This window comes from Meles meles, chromosome X (genome assembly GCF_922984935.1).
Source record: "Meles meles chromosome X, mMelMel3.1 paternal haplotype, whole genome shotgun sequence".
Taxonomy (NCBI): Eukaryota; Metazoa; Chordata; class Mammalia; order Carnivora; family Mustelidae; genus Meles; species Meles meles.
Genome location: NC_060087.1, coordinates 73,939,796 through 73,963,074, shown reverse-complemented (window position 1 = coordinate 73,963,074; position 23,279 = coordinate 73,939,796). Strand labels below are relative to the sequence as shown.

General features: G+C 35.6%; 1 protein-coding gene across 1 annotated transcript in view; it reads right to left on the bottom strand.

Annotated features, from left to right (window-relative positions):
• Positions 1–23,279, bottom strand: part of DACH2 (dachshund family transcription factor 2) — a 777,815-nt gene that overhangs the window by 37,027 nt on the left and 717,509 nt on the right. Inside the window, exon 7 of the mRNA XM_045994791.1 lies at positions 839–974. Coding sequence (XP_045850747.1) covers positions 839–974 — 136 coding nt within the window. The remainder of the gene's footprint in view (positions 1–838; positions 975–23,279) is intronic.

Genomic DNA, 23,279 nt, shown 5'->3' with positions numbered 1-23,279 from the left:
TATAAGGTAAAGAAACTCATGATGCTTAAGTGACATACCCAAGGTCTCATAGCTACTCAGTTCCAGAACTATGGCTAGATTCAAATCTCCAACATACCACATCACTGACAATACTGTTTTAGTATTTCTGGGATAGTGTCTATGGTGTAAGACTTCCAAGATAATAAAAAAAAAGGAAAAACATGTTAAATATTTTTATCTAAGTTATTGAGATTGTGGCAAATTGTATTTTTTTAAGATTTTTTTTTTTTACTTATTTGACAGAGAGCGATCACAAGTAGGCAGAGAGACAGGCAGAGAGAGAGGGAGAAGCAGGCTCCCTGCTGAGCAGAGAGCCCAATGCAGGGCTCCATCTCAGGACCCTGAGATCATGACCTGAGCGGAAGGCAGAGGCTTAACCCACTGAGCCACCCAGGTGCCTCAGCAAATTATGATTTGATTTACTTTTTAATCACTCTTAAATGATCAACTGTTTAAAAGATATTTTAACTTTCATTATTCAAAGATGCTGTGAATATAGCATATGTATTATATCACATGAAATCTTAAATACCAATATGTTGAACTAACATATACTCTTCAAAGATCGATCATTATTGTTCTCAAGGAATCCAGTGACACAGTGAATGAAGACCCTTCCAGAGAAGACACTTCTAACACTTCAAGTTTCATTTGCTGTTCATGTTGCTTCAGCAATTAAAAAAAAAGACCACTTTAAAAAGTCAATTTTATTAAGGAGGCATCAACTCCTCCACCTTCTTTCTTCCACTTCTATTGACTAATGAAGAAATTCCCTAAAGAATGTCTTTTAATTCCTTGTTTTAGATGAGATACTTACCCATTCTCTCTGAATGTTGATCCGTCTGAGAGGGAGAGCTGGACACACTGCTGCTGGGGTGAGAAGAAATCTGACTGTCAGGATGATGATTCTCCTCCAGAGAGGGGACAGGAGAAGGACACCCTGTGATCTGTTCCTGACACAAAAGTAAACACAATAGGAAATTTCATCTGTTCACCAAGTTTTTCAGGTTGGTTGAGTCCATAACATTTGAAATTTTGACCTCTCACTTATCCCAAAAGCATGTATGCTCATGATACTTGGTCTTAAACTTGTATCTTTAGACAAATGCACATTTTTTGTTCATATAAAATTAATGGGATATTATGGAGGCCAATAAGAGAATGTGAAAAGGCTCAGTACCATACTGGATATACGTAAGAGGTTCAAGAAAGTCTAGTTTCCATTTCCTTTCCAGAAAATTCATGAAGAATTATGAACATAGGTGTGCAATGAAGATTATTGTTATTGTAAACTCTTATATTTATATAAAGTATATGCCAAAGCCTGGTGAGTGATCTTACTCTCTAAGAAGATCTTCCAAAAGTAAACATTTGAGAACCTAGGAATAAAACTCCCAAATAGTGGCATCTGGTACATATTGAGTGTTTTGGCACAAATAAAAATTATGGAAACAATACACATGCACTCTATCAGACTTTAGGAATTTATGCTAAATTCTGCCAGCAAAATGCTTTGGTAGTCCCAGGACACAATGATAGGTTTTTCAAATTAACACTAAAACCTGTCAATATCAATTGCTTAGTACCATTTAGATTTTTATAATTTTAAATAATGAATTAGAATAAAAATAAAACATTTACATATCTCTACATTAACTGTGACAGTTCTCCAGACTTGTGATTATGAATATTGTTATAAAGCTCTGAAATTATTCATTATGTTGATATATCACAAGTTGATGAATAAATCTGACAATCATTCAACTAATTTTATCACTAGAAAAACCAAATTGCTGTGTTTATACCTATATGCAATAAATGTGAGAGGGTAATAGACATGCTGGGACAGATAATGTTTATCCTATAAAATATTTAATTCATCTGTAATAATTTCTCAAATTGGGCGCCTGGGTGGCTCAGTGGGTTAAGCCTCTGCCTTCAGCTCAGGTCATGATCCCAGTGTACTGGGATCGAACCCCACATCAGGCTCTCTGCTCAGCAGGGAGCCTGCTTCCTCATCTCTCTCTCTCTCTCTCTCTCTCTCTCTGCCTACTTGTGATCTCTATCTGCCAAATAAATAAATAAAATCTTAAAAACATAATTTCTTAAATGTTCTAATTATCTGTAATTACAACATCAGTATTCTAATTATCATAACACTAAGATTTAGTTTGTCAAATATGTGCTTGTACATTTTCATATTGATTTTGCATGAGAGGCCTAAAATATATTAATTCCCTGAAGAAAACTGTTGTTTGTTTAAATACAGAAGTTGTAGCACAAGAGTTAAGGCTTATTATTTACTAGTAGAAGTTAACATTTTGCAATGTCTATCATTGTATCTGGTGGAATAGTAATAGGCAAAATAGTGGCCCCCAAAATATCCACTCCATATCCTAAAGACTGAGACCTGTGAATATGTTACAACACATGTAAATATGTTATATGACATGGTAAATGGATTTTTCAGATTCGAGTAAGTCCCCTGAGATAGATAAATTACACTTAGAGGGATGCCTGAATGGCTCAGTCAGTTGAGACACTGCCTTCGGCTCAAGTCATGATCCCAGGATCCTGGGATCGAGTCCTGCATTGGGGGGGGGGGGGGTCCTTGCTCAGCAGGGAGCTTGCTTCTCTCTCTGCCTCTGCTTGCCACTCTGCGTGCTTGTGCTCTCTCTCTCTCTCTCTGATAATAAATAAACAAATAAATAAAATCTTTTTAAAAAATTACACTTAGAAGCAGAAAGGGGAAGTCAGTGGGAGATATTACAGAAGAATAATCAGAGAGATACATTTCTGCCTTTGAAGATGGATGAAGGGAACCATGAGCCAAGAAATGTATATGGCTTCCACAAGGTGAAAAAGCAAAGAAATAGATTCATCCCTGGAAATTACAGAAAGAAATGCAGTCCTTCCAACACCTTGATTTTAGCTCTGTGATACCTATGTTAGACACCCAACTTACAGAACTGTAGGAAAATATATTTGCATTTTTGAAACCAGTAAATTTGTCATATTTTGTTATAGCAGCAATAAAACACTAATACAATCATAAATGTAGTTTTATATTATTATTTAGCATATAACTAACATCTGATCATTTTAACAAAATGAAGACTTTTAGTATATTAGCTGCAGTATTATATCCTAATTAAATACTGATAATTATAATAAATTTATGTTACATTTAAAGGCTCTATAACTGTTGTCATACCTCAGAAACAAATGTCTTAAAACAGAGAAATATACATTCCATTTATATTTACTACACAGATAAATATCTAATTGTAACACTACATATACAGCACAAAATAAAAGGAAACATATAAGCAAAGCAGAAGAAAAGAATCAAGTTATTATTTTGTAAACAATGACACTTGTATCCTGCAGTGATGGTATGGGGATAGACAACAAAGTATATACAGCCCTTATACCACATTCTTTTACTTTCTGAGAAGACTAGTAGCTCACTAGTTGTGAAATTCAACCTAAACTGTCATGATTAAAAACATATTCTTTTTAGTATATGTACACAAACACACCCCAATGAAAGGATTTTATATATATATATATAAATTATATATATATATATTAATTATATATATATTATATATATTAAATATATATAAATATGAATATAATAATATTATTATTTTTTTATTTCTTTTCAGCATCACAGTATTCATTGTTTTTGCACCACACCCAGTGCTCCATTCAATACACACCCTCCTTAATACCCACCACCTGGCTCCCCCTACCCCCCACCCCCTGCCCATTCAAAACCCTCAGATTATTTTTCAGAGTCCATGATCTCTCATGGTTCACCTCCCCTTCCAATTTCCCTCAACTCCCTTCTCCTCCCCATCTCCCCATGCCCTCCATGTTATTTGTTATGCTCTGCAAATAAGTGAAACCATATGATAATTGACTCTCTCTGCTTGACTTATTTCACTCAGCATAATCTCTTCCAGTCCCGTCCATGTTGCTACAAAAGTTGGGTATTCATCCTTTCCGATGGAGGCATAATACTCCATAGTGTATATGGACCACATCTTCCTTATCCATTTGTCTGTTGAAGGTTATCTTGGTTCTTTACACAATTTGGCAACCGTGACCATTGCTGCTATAAACATTGGGGTACAGGGGACCCTTCTTTTCACTATATCTGTATCTCTGGAGTAAATACCCAGTAGTGCAATTGCAGGGTCATAGGGAAGCTCTATTTTTAATTTCTTGAAGAATCTCCACACAGTTCTCCAAAGTGGCTGCACCAACTTGCATTCCCACCAACAGTGTAAGAAGGTTCCCCTTTCTCCACATCCTCTCCAACACATGTTGTTTCCTGTCATGCTAAGTTTGGCCATTCTAACTGGTGTAATGTGGTGTCTCAATGTGGTTTTAATTTGAATCTCCCTGATGGCTAGTGATGATGAACATTTTTTCATGTGTCTGATAGCCATTTGTATGTCTTCATTGGAGAAATGTCTGTTCATATCTTCTGACCATTTTTTGATCTGATTATCTGTTTTGTGTGTGTTGAGTTTGAGGAGTTCTTTATAGATCCTGGATTTCAACCTTTTGTCCGTACTGTCATTTGCAAATATCTTCTCCCATTCCATGGGTTGCCTTTTTGTTTTGTTGACTGTTTCCTTTGCTGTGTAGAAACTTTTGATCTTGATGAAGTCCGTAAAGTTCATTTTTGCTTTTGTTTCCTTTGCCTTTGGAGACATATCTTGAAAGAAGTTGCTGTGGCTGATATCCAAGAGGTTACTGCCTATGTTCTCCTCTAGGATTCTTATGGATTCCTGTCTCACGTTGAGATCTTTTATCCTTTTCAAGTTTATCTTTGTGTGCCGTATAAGAGAATGGTTGAGTTTCATTCTTCTACATATAGCCTGTCCAATTTTCCCAACACCATTTATTGAAGAGACTGTCTTTTTTCCACTGTATATTTTTTCCTGTTTTGTCAAAGATTATTTGACCATAGAGGTGAAGGTCCATATCTGGGCTCTCTACTCTGTTCCACTGCTCTATGTGTCTGTTTTTATGCCAGTACCATGCTGTCTTGGTGATCACAGCTTTGTAGTAAAGCTTGAAATCACTTAATGTGATGGCGCCAGTTTTATTTTTGTTTTTCAACATTTCTTTAGCAATTCGGGATCTCTTCTGATTCTATACATATTTTAGGATTATTTGCTCCAGCTCTTTGAAAAATACTGGTGGAATTTTGATTGGAATGGCATTAAAAGTATAGATTGCTTTAGGCAGTATAGACACTTAACAAAATTATTTTTTGACTTTCACTGTTGTATAGCCTCAATGATTCTATGCCAAAATATGTATATAAAGTGTAGAACATTCCATATTTGTCTTTGAATTGTAACATTGAAAATTTGTTGAAAAAATATATAATTCAATGAACTACATTTAAATTTCATGGACACCTGAATGAATGGACAGGGACAAATTATAGCTGTTAACAGGCAAAAATAGAACAGAACAAACAAAATCACTGTATGGTGGCAAACAGGAATCATACACAAAAGAGAATCCAACTGACAGTGATATTTATTCTTGTCCACTCTGCCTAATAAAAAATGAAAAGTCATTTTGAGTTAAAAAAAATTAAAACAACATCTACACAAATAGAAAAATGTTATGAAAATGAGAAAAAAATACAATACTATAAAGGAAGATCTCCCAAATGCTTAAAATTAGTAAATGATCAAATACTATAAACTCAAATAACTTACTCTTAAACTCCTTCTTTGACATTTTCAACACATTTGGTGAAACAATAAACTAACTTTGAAAACAGGATTTAGAGTGACAGTAATATTTTGCATAAAGTAATATTTCTGCTTTAAGATTTTGTAGCCTGCACCTCCAAATTCAGTTATTGTTTTCCTAAGGTGTCACAGAGATCAGACTTTTTTCACCATGTAAACTGTATTAAATAACTTTAGTGCTTTATATTGATTAAGAGTTAGGTGGCTGTTTTTTTATATATATATACATAAATATATATGTATATATATTATATATATATATAATCTGTGTAGAGCTAGGAATGTTTAATTTCTCTTAAAATAATTAATAGTTCTATGAACAATTTATTCTATGAACAATTTATTCTTCGCAAGTAGACAGATCCATTTTTCATCCCTGTAATCAGTATGCATCTATTTAGCTACTTAACTGAAGTGTGCTTTGGTTCATTAAGTTGTTACTGTTGTGTCTCAGCCTAGTTAAAATTTCACAGCAAGTTAATCTGCTTCATTATAAATGAGAACACAAGTGATAATGTCCTCATCATTTGCCAAATACAGGGTTAACAGTATTTGCAACAAATCAATAAGGGCATTTAAAAAGGAAAGTTACAACTCTAAAACCTCAATCATTTTTAGTCATTGATGACTTAATTTTATTTAGTATTTATGATTTTTACAACTCTGTTACACTTCATGTAATTCATTTGGGCCCACTGACAGCAGCTGTAGCTCTTCTGAAACACTATAGGTCTTCTCCAGATTCAAAGTAGCAAAGGAAAGACACTTCCAAAATTGATACATACTTAGCCAATCAAATCCCCATTTCCCTTACAATTAGTAAAACTACCTGTAATAACAACTCAGATTCTAGCATATATGTATCATTCAAGGCTTATGTCTAAAAAGAAAGAAACATTACAGAAAATCTTAATAATTAGCATGTACTGTCCCCTCCTTTATCATACTTTGCCCCTTTTGGGAAGTATATATCACAAATGGTTAAAGGAGACATTTGTCATATTAAATCATTTGAAAATACATTTGAACCTTAATAAAGAATAGGGTCAATGCTTAGAAGATTCGGTTTTATACAAAGTTTAATACAGTCAGTTTGGTTTAAGATTTAGTTCATTGGCAATAAAGTATCAACTCTGCCCATTTTCATGCAGATCCTTTATTTCATCTCAATATATTTCTTTACATCCTTGGAAATATGGCCGCATACATGGAATATATGAAGTACTAATAAATACATATTAAACATGTCTTATATATGTGTGTACATGTGTGTAGTTGCCTTTTACTAACAAATGTATCAATCAATGTTAAATTGTAACTTCTGACATTATATTATGTTGTTATTAAGTACTCAGTGTGATTATGTATTATATAATTTGTCTTTTTATTTCTATTTAATTGGAATTCAACTCTCACTGTAATTATGCTTCCAAATGCTAATCTATTAATGAGTTCCTAAAGGATTTAATGGCATTTCACTACCGAGGAGTGGCTTTTGGAAGTTTGTCTGAGTTCTAGATATTTTACTCATGCATTTGTCTTGATATTTCAAATTTAATTGATGTGCTCCTTCCACACTGTCACCAGAGTTCTGCAGAAACAGAACAGATTGTAACTTGACATACTTAAATAATAAAATCAGGGACAGGGAAATGAAAATTTTATTCATTGTTGCTGTTAACTTGGCTTATTACCATTCCTGAGGAATAATTTGATACCCAAATTTGGTATCTCTGAATAATAATGGATACATGACAACATAAGGGTCTTTACAAATCAAAGAATTAGTCTGTGGGGGCTTCTGGGTGGCTCAGCCAGTTAAGCGGCTGATACTTGATTTTGGCTCAGGTCATGATCTCGAGGTCCTGAGATCAAGCCCCACATTAGGCTCCATGATTAGTGGAAATCTCTTGATTCTCTCTCCCTTTCCCCTTGCCCCTCCTCCTGCTCATTTTCTCTCTCTCTTTCTCTCTCTCAAATAAATAAATAAATAAATAAATAGTTTTCATAAAAAAATTAGCCTGCTTTCCTTAATCACCAATTTACAGTTTTATTAAAGTTAACATAAATGAATATAGCAGGGTTTTCATGAATTAAAAAAAATAGATTATGGATGCATCTGGAACATGTAACCATGAAACAGTCCAAAATTATAGACTCAATCTACACGTGACCTATGTTGTATTAGGGCAAAGGATCCTTTCACATCTTCAGCGAGATCAGCTTGTTCTGGAAGAGGCTGACAGCTTAATAGAATCAGTCATAATACCTGCTCATTGCTTGCAAATGCCCTTGAGTAAGAAAATGGATATTTAAGTGGGACAATGCAAGGTTTGCATTGTGGGACAAATTATGTTTGGGCTTGGACTTCTGCCACCAGCTCAAACACACACACACACACACACACACACACACACACACACCCCTCAGTTCTCACTCAACTCATCTTTGCATTATGTTCTAAAAGATAGTAATTGCTTTGTCTTTCCATAGGGCATTGTTTTCTTTTTCAGATTTTATTTAAATTTTAGTTAGTTAAAATAAGGTGTAATATTAGTTTCAGGTGTAGAATTTAAAATAAAGACCCAACTAGTGATTTTTCAGTGAATTTTAATTTCAGTGAATTTCAGTGAATTTGAATTATCATAAAAAACCTTCTCTGTGTTGATTAATTTTAATACCAGATGTTCACATGCTAATGCCACTGGCCTTGTGACCATTTCCTATCAGTGCATTAATTGCCAGCTGCTCAGTCAAACAAAAAACAGAGCTAATCAGATGATAGCAGTAAACAGCCAAATAACAGCTTCTTACTTAAATTTCTCAGATTTGTTATCAGAGAAAACTATGGCACACTGATATTACCGAGTATCCCAAGATGTATGGAATTGTTGAATCAGTATACTGTACACCTACATCTAAGAAACTAATGTAACACTGTATGTTAATTAACTGGAATTAAAATAAAAACTTAAAAAAAGTTTCTCCCACACACACACAAAATAAGATACTTAAATGTCAAATAAGAAATAGGTTTTTATACCAGTCAGGTATTTTACCTATTTTGCTCTCGGGAGCAGTAATATAACTGAAGGATGAATAGTCTTGCAAACCTAATAATTATAATGCAATTTCAAGTTCCTGCTATACCTATATTAGTTATTAGATACAAATGCTACCAGCTGAGCCAATGGTGAAGGAATGTGAGGCAGAACTAAAGAATATGTGCTTGGAGTAAAAATATGCCAAAACTAATTTTTGACCAAAAAAAACCCAAAAACAAAAGCAAAAAATATTTATTTACAACTTATAATGTCTTTTCCAGTTTTTGAATTACATTCTGTATCACTCATGATCATTTATGTTATAAATACTCCCCAAGTGGGTATTAAGGATGGCATGTATTACATGGCGCACTGGGTGTGGTGCATAAACAATGAATCTTGGAACACTGAAAAAAATTTAAATTAAATTAAAAAGAGAAATACTCCCCAAATTTTTATATCCAATAAATCATTATTTTTAATTCATTCACACAACAAACATTGTCTTATGTACCTATTGGGGATGGAAGAAAGTCTATGGATATTTTCACATGGGATGTAAATGTTCATAGTTCAAACTAAAGACTAAACAATCCACACATAAATATCAAAGATGATTTAAAATAAAACACAAATCATATCAATTTTGGTATTAGAATAGGCATTGCTCTCCAGTCCCCACCAGATCCCTAACTCTTTTTTATCTTCATGGAGATCAAATCAGCCATGACAGGAGAACAAATGCTCTGTAGAGAGAGGGTCCAATGCCTGTATATGCATCTAATGGTGGGAAAATCCTTGGTTCTGGTACTGATAAGGGTTATACTGAGGAATGTATATAAAGGAAGTTACTTCTTTCTCGGGCTAGTTCTTGATCATGATATTAGTTTCTACTTATTAGTATCTCTATATGGATCCTTGAGTATGAAACATCATAAAATAAAATAAAATTTGATAATATACATTGAATACTAAATGCCAAACAGTGCTCTAAGTATGTTGACAAGATTTGTCTCATTTGATGTCATGTTAGCACTATGAGGTAGATAGAATTACTCTCACTATTTCATTGGAAGATGAGGCACACTGAGATACAGGTAGATTAATTTGCCTAAAGTCACATAACAAGGAATGGTGAAACCAGAGCTTAAATATCAGCAGGTAGTCTGACTTCAGATGTCAGGCTCCTACCAATTAGGCCATACTGCCCACAATGAAATCTGCTTCTTCTTCTTCTTTTTTTTAATTTATTTGACAGACAGAGATCACAAGTAGGCAGTGATGCAGGCAGAGGGGCGGGGATGGAGCAGACTCCCCACTGAGCATAGAACCCGATGAAGGCCCCAATCCCAGGACCGTGGGATCATGACCCAAGCTGAAGGCAGAAGCTTTAAACCACTGAGCCACCCAGGCACCCTTGAAATCTGCTTCTTAATTCATCTACCTTTACTAACAAACTATGATGGTTCTAGCCAGAACCAGTATATAATTCTATAAATTATTTTGAGGTTGGAGCTTATGTCTATTTCATTTTTGTGTTTTTGACAAAGCAATGTGACATAGTCCTTTGCCCATATTAAACCTTGTAAAATCAGCGAATTCTGTGTTCTTGCCCTCTTTTCTAACAAAAAATGATGGCAATAATAATTTAGTAAGCGAATAGTCAGCAATAACTATACATTTTGGCAAATTGCAAGGCTAATTGCTATATACTTGCTGATTTTTTAGTCTGTATTATCTTTTTCCCCAAAGATTACTAGGGTTCATGACTTTTTGTCCACCGTATTTAATGCTCTAAAACAGTGCTATCCAATAAAATTTTCTGCAATGATATAATGTTCTATAATTGTGCTAATATGCTAGCCACAAGTGACATGTGACTATTGAGCACTTGAAATGTGGCTAGTTGCATCAGGGCAACTGAAGTTTTCATTTTCTTTAATTCATTTAAATTGAAATAGCCACATGTGGCTAATGGTTACTGTACTCAACAGTGTTGTTATGGTAGATATAGTCAATGTATCTAAAAGTCATTGTTGGGGTACCTGGGTGGCTCAGTCCATTAAGTGTCTGCCCTCAGCTCCAGTCATGATCCCAGGGATCCTGGAATCAAGCCCTGCTTGGGCTCCTGGCTCAGCGGCTGCTTTTCCCTATTCCTCTGCCGCTCCCCCTGTTCATGTTTGCTCTCTCACCCTCTCTCAAATAGATAACAAAATTTTTCAAAAAATAAAACTCATTGTTAACTACAATGGCTACATGGTTGACATCCATAGAGATGGGGAAATTTATTAAACTATAAGAAAATATATATATGCAAATATATAGTACATATATATTATATAATGTACATATATATGTATACATATAAATATACATACATTATATAATTTTAGAAGTATAAACTTCTAAGTCTCATCACTTGGAGCGCCTGGGTGGCTCAGCGGGTTAAACCTCTGCCTTTGGCGCAGGTCATGATCTCAGGGTCCTGGGATCAAGTCCCATACTGTGCTCTCTGCTCTGCAGGGAGCCCACTTCCTCCTCTCTCTCTCTGCCTGCCTCTCTGCCTACTTGTGATCTCTGTCTGTCAAATAAATAAAATCTTTAAAAAAATAAAAAAATAAAAGTCTCATCACTTGTCAGATCCCTAAAAAGCTATAGTTTTCTCTCCTACCTGTGAAAAGAAAATTAAAAAAAAAAAGATGACAGAGTGGTGAATAGACAGCCATGTCTATTCTTCTTTGTGTTAGTTTTCACTATTTGAGGGCATTTGCAGGAATCCACACCTGATTACCAAACGTTTCATACACTGAGTTAGAAATATCTCCACACTGGTAGAAGAAAAAGGCCCAAATGTAATCATGTTCCTTTCAATTTGACATCAATCTATGTTAAGGTGGTATAATTTCCATTGAGAAACAAACTATTTATTAGTTAATTTTTATAGTTTTCTCAAACTTTTAGTTAATATGTTATTTTGAAGAAATATAAATTAGTAGGTAAACTAGTTTGGAAAGCTTTGTTTGTTAGTGGATATGAAGGGAGATTGGCATGAGGCGTTTGATTTGATAAACGTTTCATATTTCATATTCTGTTTTTGTTTTGTTTTGTTTTGATATTTTTTTTTATTATTTTATTTATTTTTTCAGCATAACAGTATTCATTGTTTTTGCACAACACCCAGTGCTCCATGCAAAACGTGCCCTCCCTATTATCCACCACCTGTTCCCCCAACCTCCCACCCCTGACCCTTCAAAACGGCAAAGGCAAGGGAAGGAAGGGCAAAAATGAACTATTGGGATTTCATCAACATCAAAAGCTTTTGCACAGCAAAGGAAACAGTTAACAAAACCAAAAGACAACTGACAGAATGGGAGAAGATATTTGCAAACGACATATCAGATAAAGGGCTAGTATCCAAAATCTATAAGGAACTTAGCAAACTCAACACCCAAAGAACAAACAATCCAATCAAGAAATGGGCAGAGGACATGAACAGACATTTCTGCAAAGAAGACATCCAGATGGCCAACAGACACATGAAAAAGTGCTCCACGTCACTCGGCATCAGGGAAATACAAATCAAAACCACAATGAGATATCACCTCACACCAGTCAGAATGGCTAAAATTAACAAGTCAGGAAATGACAGATGCTGGCGAGGATGCGGAGAAAGGGGAACCCTCCTCCACTGTTGGTGGGAATGCAAGCTGGTGCAACCACTCTGGAAAACAGCATGGAGGTTCCTCAAAATGTTGAAAATAGAACTACCTTATGACCCAGCAATTGCACTACTGGGTATTTACCCTAAAGATACAAACATAGTGATCCAAAGGGGCACGTGTACCCGAATGTTTATAGCAGCAATGTCTACAATAGCCAAACTATGGAAAGAACCTAGATGTCCATCAACAGATGAATGGATAAAGAAGAGGTGGTATATATACACAATGGAATACTATGCAGCCATCACAAGAAATGAAATCTTGCCATTTGCGACAACGTGGATGGAACTAGAGCGTATCATGCTTAGTGAAATAAGTCAATCAGAGAAAGACAACTATCATATGATCTCCCTGATATGAGGACATGGAGAAGCAACATGGGGGGCTAGGGGGATAGGAGAAGAATAAATGAAACAAGATGGGATTGGGAGGGAGACAAACCATAAATGACTCTTAATCTCACAAAACAAACTGGGGGTTGCTGGGGGGAGGTGGGATTGGGAGAGGGGGAGGGGGCTATGGACATTGAGGAGGGTATGTGCTATCGTGAGTGCTGTGAAGTGTGTAAACCTGGCGATTCACAGACCTGTACCCCTGGGGATAAAAATACATTATATGTTCATATTGTGTTTTAAAAGGAAAGTGTTATTTTGGAGACTGTTCAAATGAGAGCCAGTTGTTAAGTATTCAGTAATTTTGTGAGCCAGGTGTTAAAATGATGGTAACTTGAAATCAGTCTTGATGGAAATATTTACAACACAGAAAGTGGAAAATGATATGTCAGAACTTTTCTTTTTTCTTTTTCTTTTATTTTTTTTTATTTGTTTTAAGATCCAGCTTACAGGCACAGCATTGGATGCTGGCCCAAATAAAACAATCATTGAATGTTTAAGTTCATTATAGGAATCTGAGGTTTTTATTTCTATCTAATGTTCAACATTATCTGACTAGGCAAATATTAATTATATAAATAAGTACACTAAATATTGTATTTATTTAAGTTTATGAGCATTCAAAGAAACGCAAATAGAGTTTCATGTGATAAAAGTACATATTAACTAAAATGCACTCAATTAGTTATCTGCCTCCCACATAGTTCCTTTTGAAGAACCTAAAAATTAGAAATAAACATTGTGGAGTAACAAAACATCTAGTATTAAAATATTAAACAGAGAATGTAGGAAAATTCAAATAACTATCAAGGACTAATTATGTACTATGCAGTGGCTAACTGAACATAATTAAAAAATAATGAAAAAGAAAGAAAAAATATTTTAAAAAATCATTATATGTAGTTTCCATTCTTTCTATGATTCAGGAACCTGGGTCTTACAGAGTATAAAACAAACCTGAAAAACCATGTTTTCAACATACTACATGAGCTCATTTTGTCTATTAAAATTTTTAATAAAAAATATAAAACTATTAATCCTGCTTATTATCTGTCCACATTAGATTATAAACCTTAAAAACCACTTGATGCATAATAAGGATTCAATCATTGGAAAACAAATATATGGATGGACCCGGGGCACCTGGGTGGCTCAGTGGGTTAAAGCCTCTGCCTTCAGCTCAGGTCATGATCTCAGGGTCTTGGGATCGAGCCCCACATCAGGCTCTCTGCTCAGCAAGGAGCCTGCTTCCCCCTCTCTCTCTGCCAGCCTCTCTGCCTACTTGTGATCTCTGTCTGTCAAATAAATAAGTAAAATCTTAAAAAAAAATATGGATGGACCCACAAACTTTTTAAACTAAGCATCAGTGGCTTATTCTGATTCAAGTATTTAACAAATGTGCTTGTTAACAAATGCCAATTGGGTCTACCCAAATTAAAATGAGGAGCTGACATGACCTATACATTAACCTAAACAGTTTTCTGATATAGTCTCAATCAGAAGAAATGTAAACATAGAAACAAGTGTAAAAAAAGTGAGATCTATGCTGCCAGAAGGAAAATTGAAGTGCAGAAATATTAAAATAGTTGCTTCAATCCCTTTAATCAGAAATGCTAAGTGCTGGAAATTACATACAATTTGTAGGCCAGTCATTTACTAACTTGATAACCTCTATTTATCATATAGTTCTAATATTCAAATCACATGCTGTAAGACCAGCTTCCAAAGGAAATTGGGATCACAGTCCCATGATCATCACTGGCAAAGCACAAGTATCAGCTTAACACAAACTATGCTAAAGAAGAGTAGCAGGTGTTTAGAAGGACATGAATCCTTTTAATATCACAGACTGTTGCCCCCCCGCCAGCACATTTTTAAATGATATGGAAAAAATGTAAAGTTTTAATTGAAAGTAAATATATATATATGTAAATAAGAATAATTGAAAAATATGAATAAATCTGGTAGCTATTTTTGTGAACCTTCATAAATTTTAATATGACTAAATATAGATTTTGTCCTTCTGTGTAATGTGTCTTAATCTCTTTCTGTATACATTTCTGATATAAATTTGTTTTTCTGCTGCTAAGTTTTAAAATGCTGAAAATAGGGGTGCCAATTTTCTCAGATGTTTAAGTGTCTGCCTTCAGCTCAGGTTATGATCTACAGGTCTTGGGATTGAGCCCTGTGTTGTTGGGCTCCCAGCTCTTCAAGCAGTCTGCTTCTCCCTCACCCTCTGGCTCTCCTCACTGGTTGTGCTCTCTCCCTATCTCTCAATGAATGAATAAAATCTTTTAAAAAATGCTGAAAATAAGGATACAATGGAAATAGCAGCAGATCATTAACTGTAGAGATGATAGCACAAGTGACACTATAATCACATTAGATTGTTTATTCTGTGGACTATCTCTCTTAATCATATGTTGAAACCCTGTCCTTAATGTGAAAGTATTTGGAAATGGGACTTTTGGGAGATAATGAAGTCATAGGATGAGGGAGCCCTCTGATAGGATTAATGCCCTTTTAAGAAAAGATATGAGAAAATTTGCTTTCTTTCTATCTTTGCCATGTGAGAACACAGTGAGAAAGTGATCAGCTGCAAACCAGAAAGAGTGCTCTCACCAGGAATCAGAAAGCACTTTGATCTTTGACTTTCCAGTCTCTGGAACTATGATAAATAAATTTATCATGTTTAAGCCACCTGGTCTGTGGTATTTTGTTATAGCAAACTACTGAGTTAAGACAATATAATACACAGCAAAGAGAATGAATCAGGTTATTGTGGTTTTTCCTTAATTCACAGTGGATTTCTCAGAAAGAAATCAAATTTCATAATTATAACATTTCTTACAAAATGTTCAATGTTAAATTTTCTGATCATATTTTGGAAGGCCAATTGACTCTAAATGGTCAATATCATATAAAAGATATGGTGACCTCAATCCAAATATTTTGCAAAACAATGAGTAATATTTTTTTAAATTTCCATTTTTTTGTGCTGAACTGCCAGGATTAAAAATACAAAAATTTGTAAATGTGAAAGGGAGGAAGATGGTGGTGAATTAGGAGGACCTTAGGTTCCTTTCATTCCATGAACACAACTAAATAATGATCAAATCATCTTAAATACCTCAGAAATTGACATGAAGACTAACAGAACAAATTCCACAACTAAAGGTAGAGAAGAGGAAACATCAAAGAAAGTAGGGTGCAGAGATGTGGCTTAGGGGAGAAATGGATCCTGGGTGCTACAGAGGGGAGGAACTATGATCACAAGGAGGGACCATGAGAGAAGACCATACAGGGGAACACACAAAAAGAATATTTACCCATAGCCACTGTTTTGGGAAATAAGCTGGGCTGAATTCAGTGAGTTCTTGTAACCAGTGGGGCTTAAGGCTTGGAGTTTTAAAGGTTAGTGGGCTTGGAGGGGATAGAGTCCTGAGGGAACTGCTCTTCTCCTGGAGAGAAGGCAGGCAAACAATCCAGGGTCAGACATCATGGAAACAGTGATCTGAAGAATGCCAGGAAACACAATGGGGGAGATTATTTGCTCTTACTGAGGCATGTTCTGGAGAGTCAGCATTCATAGGGAAGCCTTTCCTGGAACAATAGAGCTGGCTGGTGCCATCTCCCTCCCCTGCACCTCAATATAAACACAAGGCTACCTGCAGGAAGCAGCCCAGAACCAGCACTGAGTTCCTAATTTGCTTATACCAAGCCCTACCTCCCTTCTGTGGCAGGTCTTCCCTTCTCAGCCAAGCTTGCCTCAGTTCCAGCACAGAGTGCCTGTCCCAAAGAATATGAAAGCAAACACCCACCCACACCAAGTCTCCCACCTGAGAGTTCTGCAGGGCCTTAGTTCTGGTAGAAGTGGTGTCAGGTCTCATTTAACAAGTAGACCAGGGCTCGCCTGGTTAAAACTTGACACATTTAGGCCAGGGACCAAATGCTATCCACAGCAGGCAAATAAAGATTATACAGACAACTGACCTGAAAGAAAGAGAATCCAAAAAGAAGAACAAAACAAGAACAACAACAACAACAAAAATCAGAGCACACATAGCACACACAGGAGACACTCCCTGAAGCACCATGCTGGACACTACATGACCTCTTCTTTATAAGGCCATTGCTTTCAGGTGCAGGAGACTTAACTGTCTTTTCTAATACAGAGAATAGCAGAGACTTAGAAAAAATGTGAAGATGGGGGAACTTATCCCAAATGAAAGAATAAGATAAGGCCATGGTGAGAGATATAAGCAAAATAAAAGTGACAAGTCTCATTAGGAATTTTTTTTTCAAAATTTTTATTTATTTATCTGACAGAGAGAGAGAGTGAGCAGGGGGAGGAGCAAGGGGAGAGGGAGCAAGCAGGCTCACCATTAGGCAGGAAGCCCAAAATGGGACTTGATCCCAGGACCCCTGGATCATGACCTGAGGCAAAGACGGATGCTTAACCAACTGAGCCACCCAGGTTCTCCTGAGTGAGAATTTAAAGTAACAATCATAAAGATACTCATTGTGTTTGAGAAAAGAATAGAAGGTGTCACTGAGACCCTTACCACAGAGATAAAAGAGATAAAAATAAATCAATCAGAGATGAAGAATGCAATAAAGATTAAAAACAAGCTTGATGCAATGAACAGAAAGCTGGAAGAAGCTGAATGAATTAGTGATCTAGAAAAGAAAATAATGGAACACAATGATGCTGAACAAAAGAAAGAATGAATTATGGAATATGAGAATAGACTTAGAGAATCCAGTGACTCCATCAAACATAATAACATTTGTGTTAAAGGATTCCCAGAAGAAGAGAGAAAAAAAGAGGGCATAAAATTATTTGAAGAAATAAAGACTGAACACTTCCTTAATCTGGGAAAGAAAAGAGACACCCAGATCCAGGAGGTACAGAGAGCTCCCATCAAAATCAACAAAAGCAGATTTACACCAACACATATTTTAGTTAAATTTGAAAATATAGTGCTAAAGTAATCTTAAAATCAGCAAGACAAAAGAAGTTCTTAACATGCAATGGAAGACCGAAGGCTTGCCAGAGATTGCTTAACACAAGTTTCTCAAGCCAGAAGGGAGTGGCATAATATTTTCAAAACTCTAAATGAGAAAAATTTGCAGACAAGAATGCTGTATGTAGGAAAACTACCATTCAGAATAGAAGGAGAGATAAAGTTACCCAGACAAGAAAAAAATAAAGATTTAACAATTGTAAATATTTATGCCCTCAACTTGGAAGCATGCAATTATATAAAACAATAACAAACATAAAGGAAATTATTGATAATAATACAATAATAGGAAGGAAAAATGGTGGTGGAGTAGTAGACCCTATTTCAACCAGTCCCCTGAATTGAGCTGTATATCTACCAGACCATTCTGAACACTCACAAAATCAGCCTGTGATGTAAGAAGATCTATCTGGATCTCTACAAACAATATCTCTGGCGGTTGGTCTTGAGGAATGAAGTGGGGAGCTGGGGATCCATGATGCTGCAGGCAGTTATCCAAAGATAAATGGAAGGGAAAGGGAGGTGCCATAAGTACAGACCCCAGGAAGGTGAAATAATACAGGAGCACAAAAGCGTCCCACAGTGGAGACCAGGCACAGACTCGCAGACCAGTAGCAGCAGGGATAGGACTTTAGGGAGCCCCCCAGATTGAAACCTGGAGCTGTGGGAGCACATGTGTGAACTGGGGCAGCAAAAAGTTAAAAATAGAGCTACCCTGTGACCCAGCAATTGTTCTACTAGGTATTTATCCCAAAGATACTTATGTAGTGAAAATGAGGGGCATCTGTACCCCAATGTTCATAAACAAAATAACCATGATAGTTAAACTGTGGAAGGAGCTGAGATGCCCTTCAACAAATGAATGGATAAAGAAGACGTGGTCCATATATACAATAGAATATTTCTCAGCCATCAGAAAAGAGGAATACCCAACATTTGCATCAACATGGATGGAACTGGAGGAGATTATGCTAGGTGAAATAAGTCAAACAGAGAAAGACAGCTATCATATGGTTTCACTTATTTGTGGAACATAAGGAATGGCATGGAGGACATTAAGAAAAGGAAGGGAAAAATGAAGTGGGGGAAGCGGAGGGGGAGATGAACCATGAGAGACTAAGGACTCTGGGAAGCAATCTGAGGGTTTTAGAGGGGAAGCAGGTGGGGGGATGGGTTAGCCCGGTAATGGGTATTAAGGAGGACACTGAATGCACGGAGCACTGGGTAGTATACACAAACAACGAATCATGGTGCACTTCATCAAAAACTAATGATGTACTGTATGGTGACTAGCATAATATAATTTAAAAAATACAGTAATAGTAGGGGACTTTAACACCCCACTTACATCAATGCACAGATCACCTAAACAGAAATCAGCAAGAAAATAATGGATTTGAATGACACTAGAACAGATGGATTGAACAGATATATTCGGAACATTCAATCCTAAAATGCAAAGTACATATCCTTTTCAAGGTCACATGGGACATTTGCCAGAACAGATCACATACTAATCACATATCAAGCCTTAACCAATATAAAAAGAGTGAAGTGATACTATGCACCTTTTCTGACCACAGTGTTATGAAACCTGAAGTCAACTACAAGAAAAAAAATGGAAAGACCATAAATACATGGAGGTTAATCAACATGCTATTAAACAATGAATGGGTTAACAAGGAAATCAATTAATCAATTAAAAAAAACATGGAAAGAAATGAAAATGAAAACACAATTGTCCAAAATCTGTGTGATGCAGCAAAATTTATCCTGAGTGAAGTATATATAGCAATACAGGCCTACATCAAGAAGCAAGAAGAGGGGCGCCTGGGTGGCTCAGTGGATTAAGCCGCTGCCTTTGGTTCAGGTCATGATCTCAGGGTCCTGGGATCGAGCCCCGCATCGGGCTCTCTGCTCCACAGGGAGCCTGCTTCCTCCTCTCTCTCTGCCTGCCTCTCTGCCTACTTGTGATCTCTCTCTGTCAAATAAATAAATAAAATCTTTAAAAAAAAAAAAAAGAAGCAAGAAGAATCTCAAATAATCTAACCTTACACCTAAAAGAGCTAGAAAAAGAACAACAAATTAAACCTAAAGCCAGTGTAAGGAAGGAAATAATAAACAGAAATAAATAAGCATAAATAAATGACGTAGAAACAAAACAACAACAACAAAAACACCACAGAACAGATAAAAAAATCAAGAGTTGGTACTTTGAAAAAGTTCATAAAATTGATACACCTCTACCTCCCCTTAACAGAAAGAAAAGGGTAAGGACCCAAATAGATAAAATTGCAAATGAAAAGAGGAGAAATAACAATCAAAATTACAGAAATAAAAAACAATTTAAAAGTATATTATAAAAAACTATATACCAACAAATTGTACAACCTGGAAACAAAGGACAAATTCCCAGAAACATAAAATTAACAAAACTGAAACAAGAAGAAATAGAAAACTTTAACATACCAATTGCCAGCAAAGAAATTGAGTCAGTGAAGATATGTGCTATGGTGAGTGCTATGAAGTTTGTAAACCTGGTGATTCAGAGACCTGTCCCCTGGGGCGAATAATACATTATATGTTAATAATTTTTTTTTCCATTTTATTTATTTTTTCAGCGTAACAGTATTCATTCTTTTTGCACAACACCCAGTGCTCCATGCAAAACGTGCCCTCCCCATTACCCACCACCTGTTCCCCCAACCTCCCACCCCTGACCCTTCAAAACCCTCAGGTTGTTTTTCAGAGTCCAATTTTTTTTAAAGAAATTGAGTCAGTAATCAAAAAACTCCCAACATGCTAAAATCTAGGGCCAGATGGCTTCTCAGTCAAATTCTATCAAACATGTAAAAACAAGTGAATATCTACACTTCTCAAGCAAGCTTTTCCAAAAAATGGAAAAGGAAGAGAAACTTCCAAATTCATTCCATGAGGACAGCATCACCATGATACCAAAACCAGATAAAGACTCCACTAAAAATGAGAACTCAGGTGAATATCCCTTATGAAGATAGATGCAAACTTCTCAACAAAATACTAGTAAACTGAATCCAACAATAAATTTGAAAAAATCTTTCACCATGGTCAAGTGGAATTTATCCCCAGGTTGCAAGGGTGGTTCAATATTCACAAATCAATCAACAAAATGTATCACATCAATAGCAGAAAGGATAAAAAACTATATTATCATTTCAGTAGTTGCAGGAAAAGCATTTAACAAAACACAATAGCCATTCATGATTTAAAAAAAAACAAACTAAAATTGTAGGTTTCGAAGGAATATTGAGGATATAGAAGGAAACTTGAGGCACCTGGGTGGCTTAGTTGATTGTTTCTGACTTGGTTTTGGCTCAAGTCATGATCCCATTTGTCCTGAGATCAAGTCCTGAGTCGGGTTCTGCACTCAATGGGAAGTCGCTTGAGAATTCTCTTCCTCTGCTTCTCCCCCAACTCACATGCTCTCTCTCTTCACCTCTCTCAAAGAAATAAATATTTAAAAGAAAAGAAGAAGGAACATACCTTAACATAATAAAGGCCATATATGAAAACCCACAGATATTTTCATCTGCAATGGGGTAAAACTGCCAGATTTTCCTCTACAGTCAGAAGCAAGACTAGGATATCATTATCACCACTGTTATTTAACACAGTACTGGAAGTCCCAGCCACAGCAATTGGAAAACAAAAAGAAATAAAAGTCACCTAAATTGACAAGGAAAAGGTAAAACTTTTGCAGATGACATGATACTATATATAGAAAACTAAAAAGGCTCCACAAAGAAAAATAAAAATAAAATAAAACCTGCTAGAAGTGATAAACAGACTCAGAAAAGTCACAGTATAGAAGATCAATGTACAGAAATCAGTTTTATTTCTACACAGCAAAAACTGAAGCAGCAGAAAGAGAAATTAAAGAATCAATCCCAATTACAATTGCACCAAAATCCATAAGATACCTAGAAATAAACTTGACCAAAATGTGTAAGGCTTGTACTCAGTCTTGATATGTAGTTTTGCCCACTGTCTGTAGGATTCTAACAGATGGAACTGGAAAGTGCTCTTCACCAAGAAGCATACTGAAAAATTTCTGCTAAAATATACATCAAATGAGGTGTGAAATTTCTGTCCTAATAACTTAGTATCATATTGATAACTGTTCTTGAAAGGAGTATTAGAAATTTCAATATATGAACATCCAATTGGAAATTAATTAGAAAGTTTTTATTATGTAACTTCCTTTGAATTATTTCTAAAACTAATGTTACAATTATGTAATAATATTTTTGCAAAAAATAAACAAAGCATGGCAATAATATTAAAAGCCTCTCAGTATTCACAGATATCAACTCCTTAAAAACAGAACAAAAGAAAACATTTTTTATTCATTTCTCTAGCATCATATGATAGAAATCTACTTCTATAAATCCATTGAAAAATTTTATCAAAGAGCATTCAAAATAAATCTATTGTTTTCAACTGACTTTGGCTAAAATAATTATATGAAAGTAGATCCAATTTTCATATTTGGTAAGGCTTAAATAAGGCATGTTATCTAATAACAACTTTTAAAAAGCAGTACCTGATTTTATGTTGTAAAGGTTCAGACTCCAAAGTTGCATATGAAATAGTCAAATTAGCAGTAAACAAAAATATAGTTCTCTTGCTTTAATATGTTAAAATATTTGGATTATTTAAGAAAATAATTATCCGGGGCACGTGGGTGGCTCAGTAGGTTAAAGCCTCTGCCTTCGGCTCAGGTCATGATCCCAGGGTCCTGGGATCGAGCCCCACATTGCGCTCGAGCCCCACGTCAGGCTCTCTGCTGAGCGCAGAGCCTATTTCCCTTCCTCTCTTTCTGCCTGCCTGTCTGCCTACTTGTGATCTGTCTGTCATATAAATAAATAAAATCTTTAAAAAAAAAGATAATTATCCTTTCCATTTCCATCATCATCACCACCAATAATCAAATGCTAGTTATGAGCTCCTCCCTAAGAGCCTCTTCACTCTAAATTTATGGCAAAGCTACCAAATGTCCCAAGCTTTCAACCAAAATGTAGCTGGTTAACTCTGAGTAGTTATAATTAAGAAAACTGAATAAATGCATTATTGAAAAGCTATAAACATGCCTCTACTGAAAGTAGTTTTTCATCATTTCAAAGCAAGTACTTTAAATTATACTTTGTTTCTTCATAGTTTTCTAATTGTGTGTGGAGTCAAATTTACTTAATAGTCACCCAATTTCAAAATCATGAGAAAATTATTCCACCTTTTAAGTATGTTC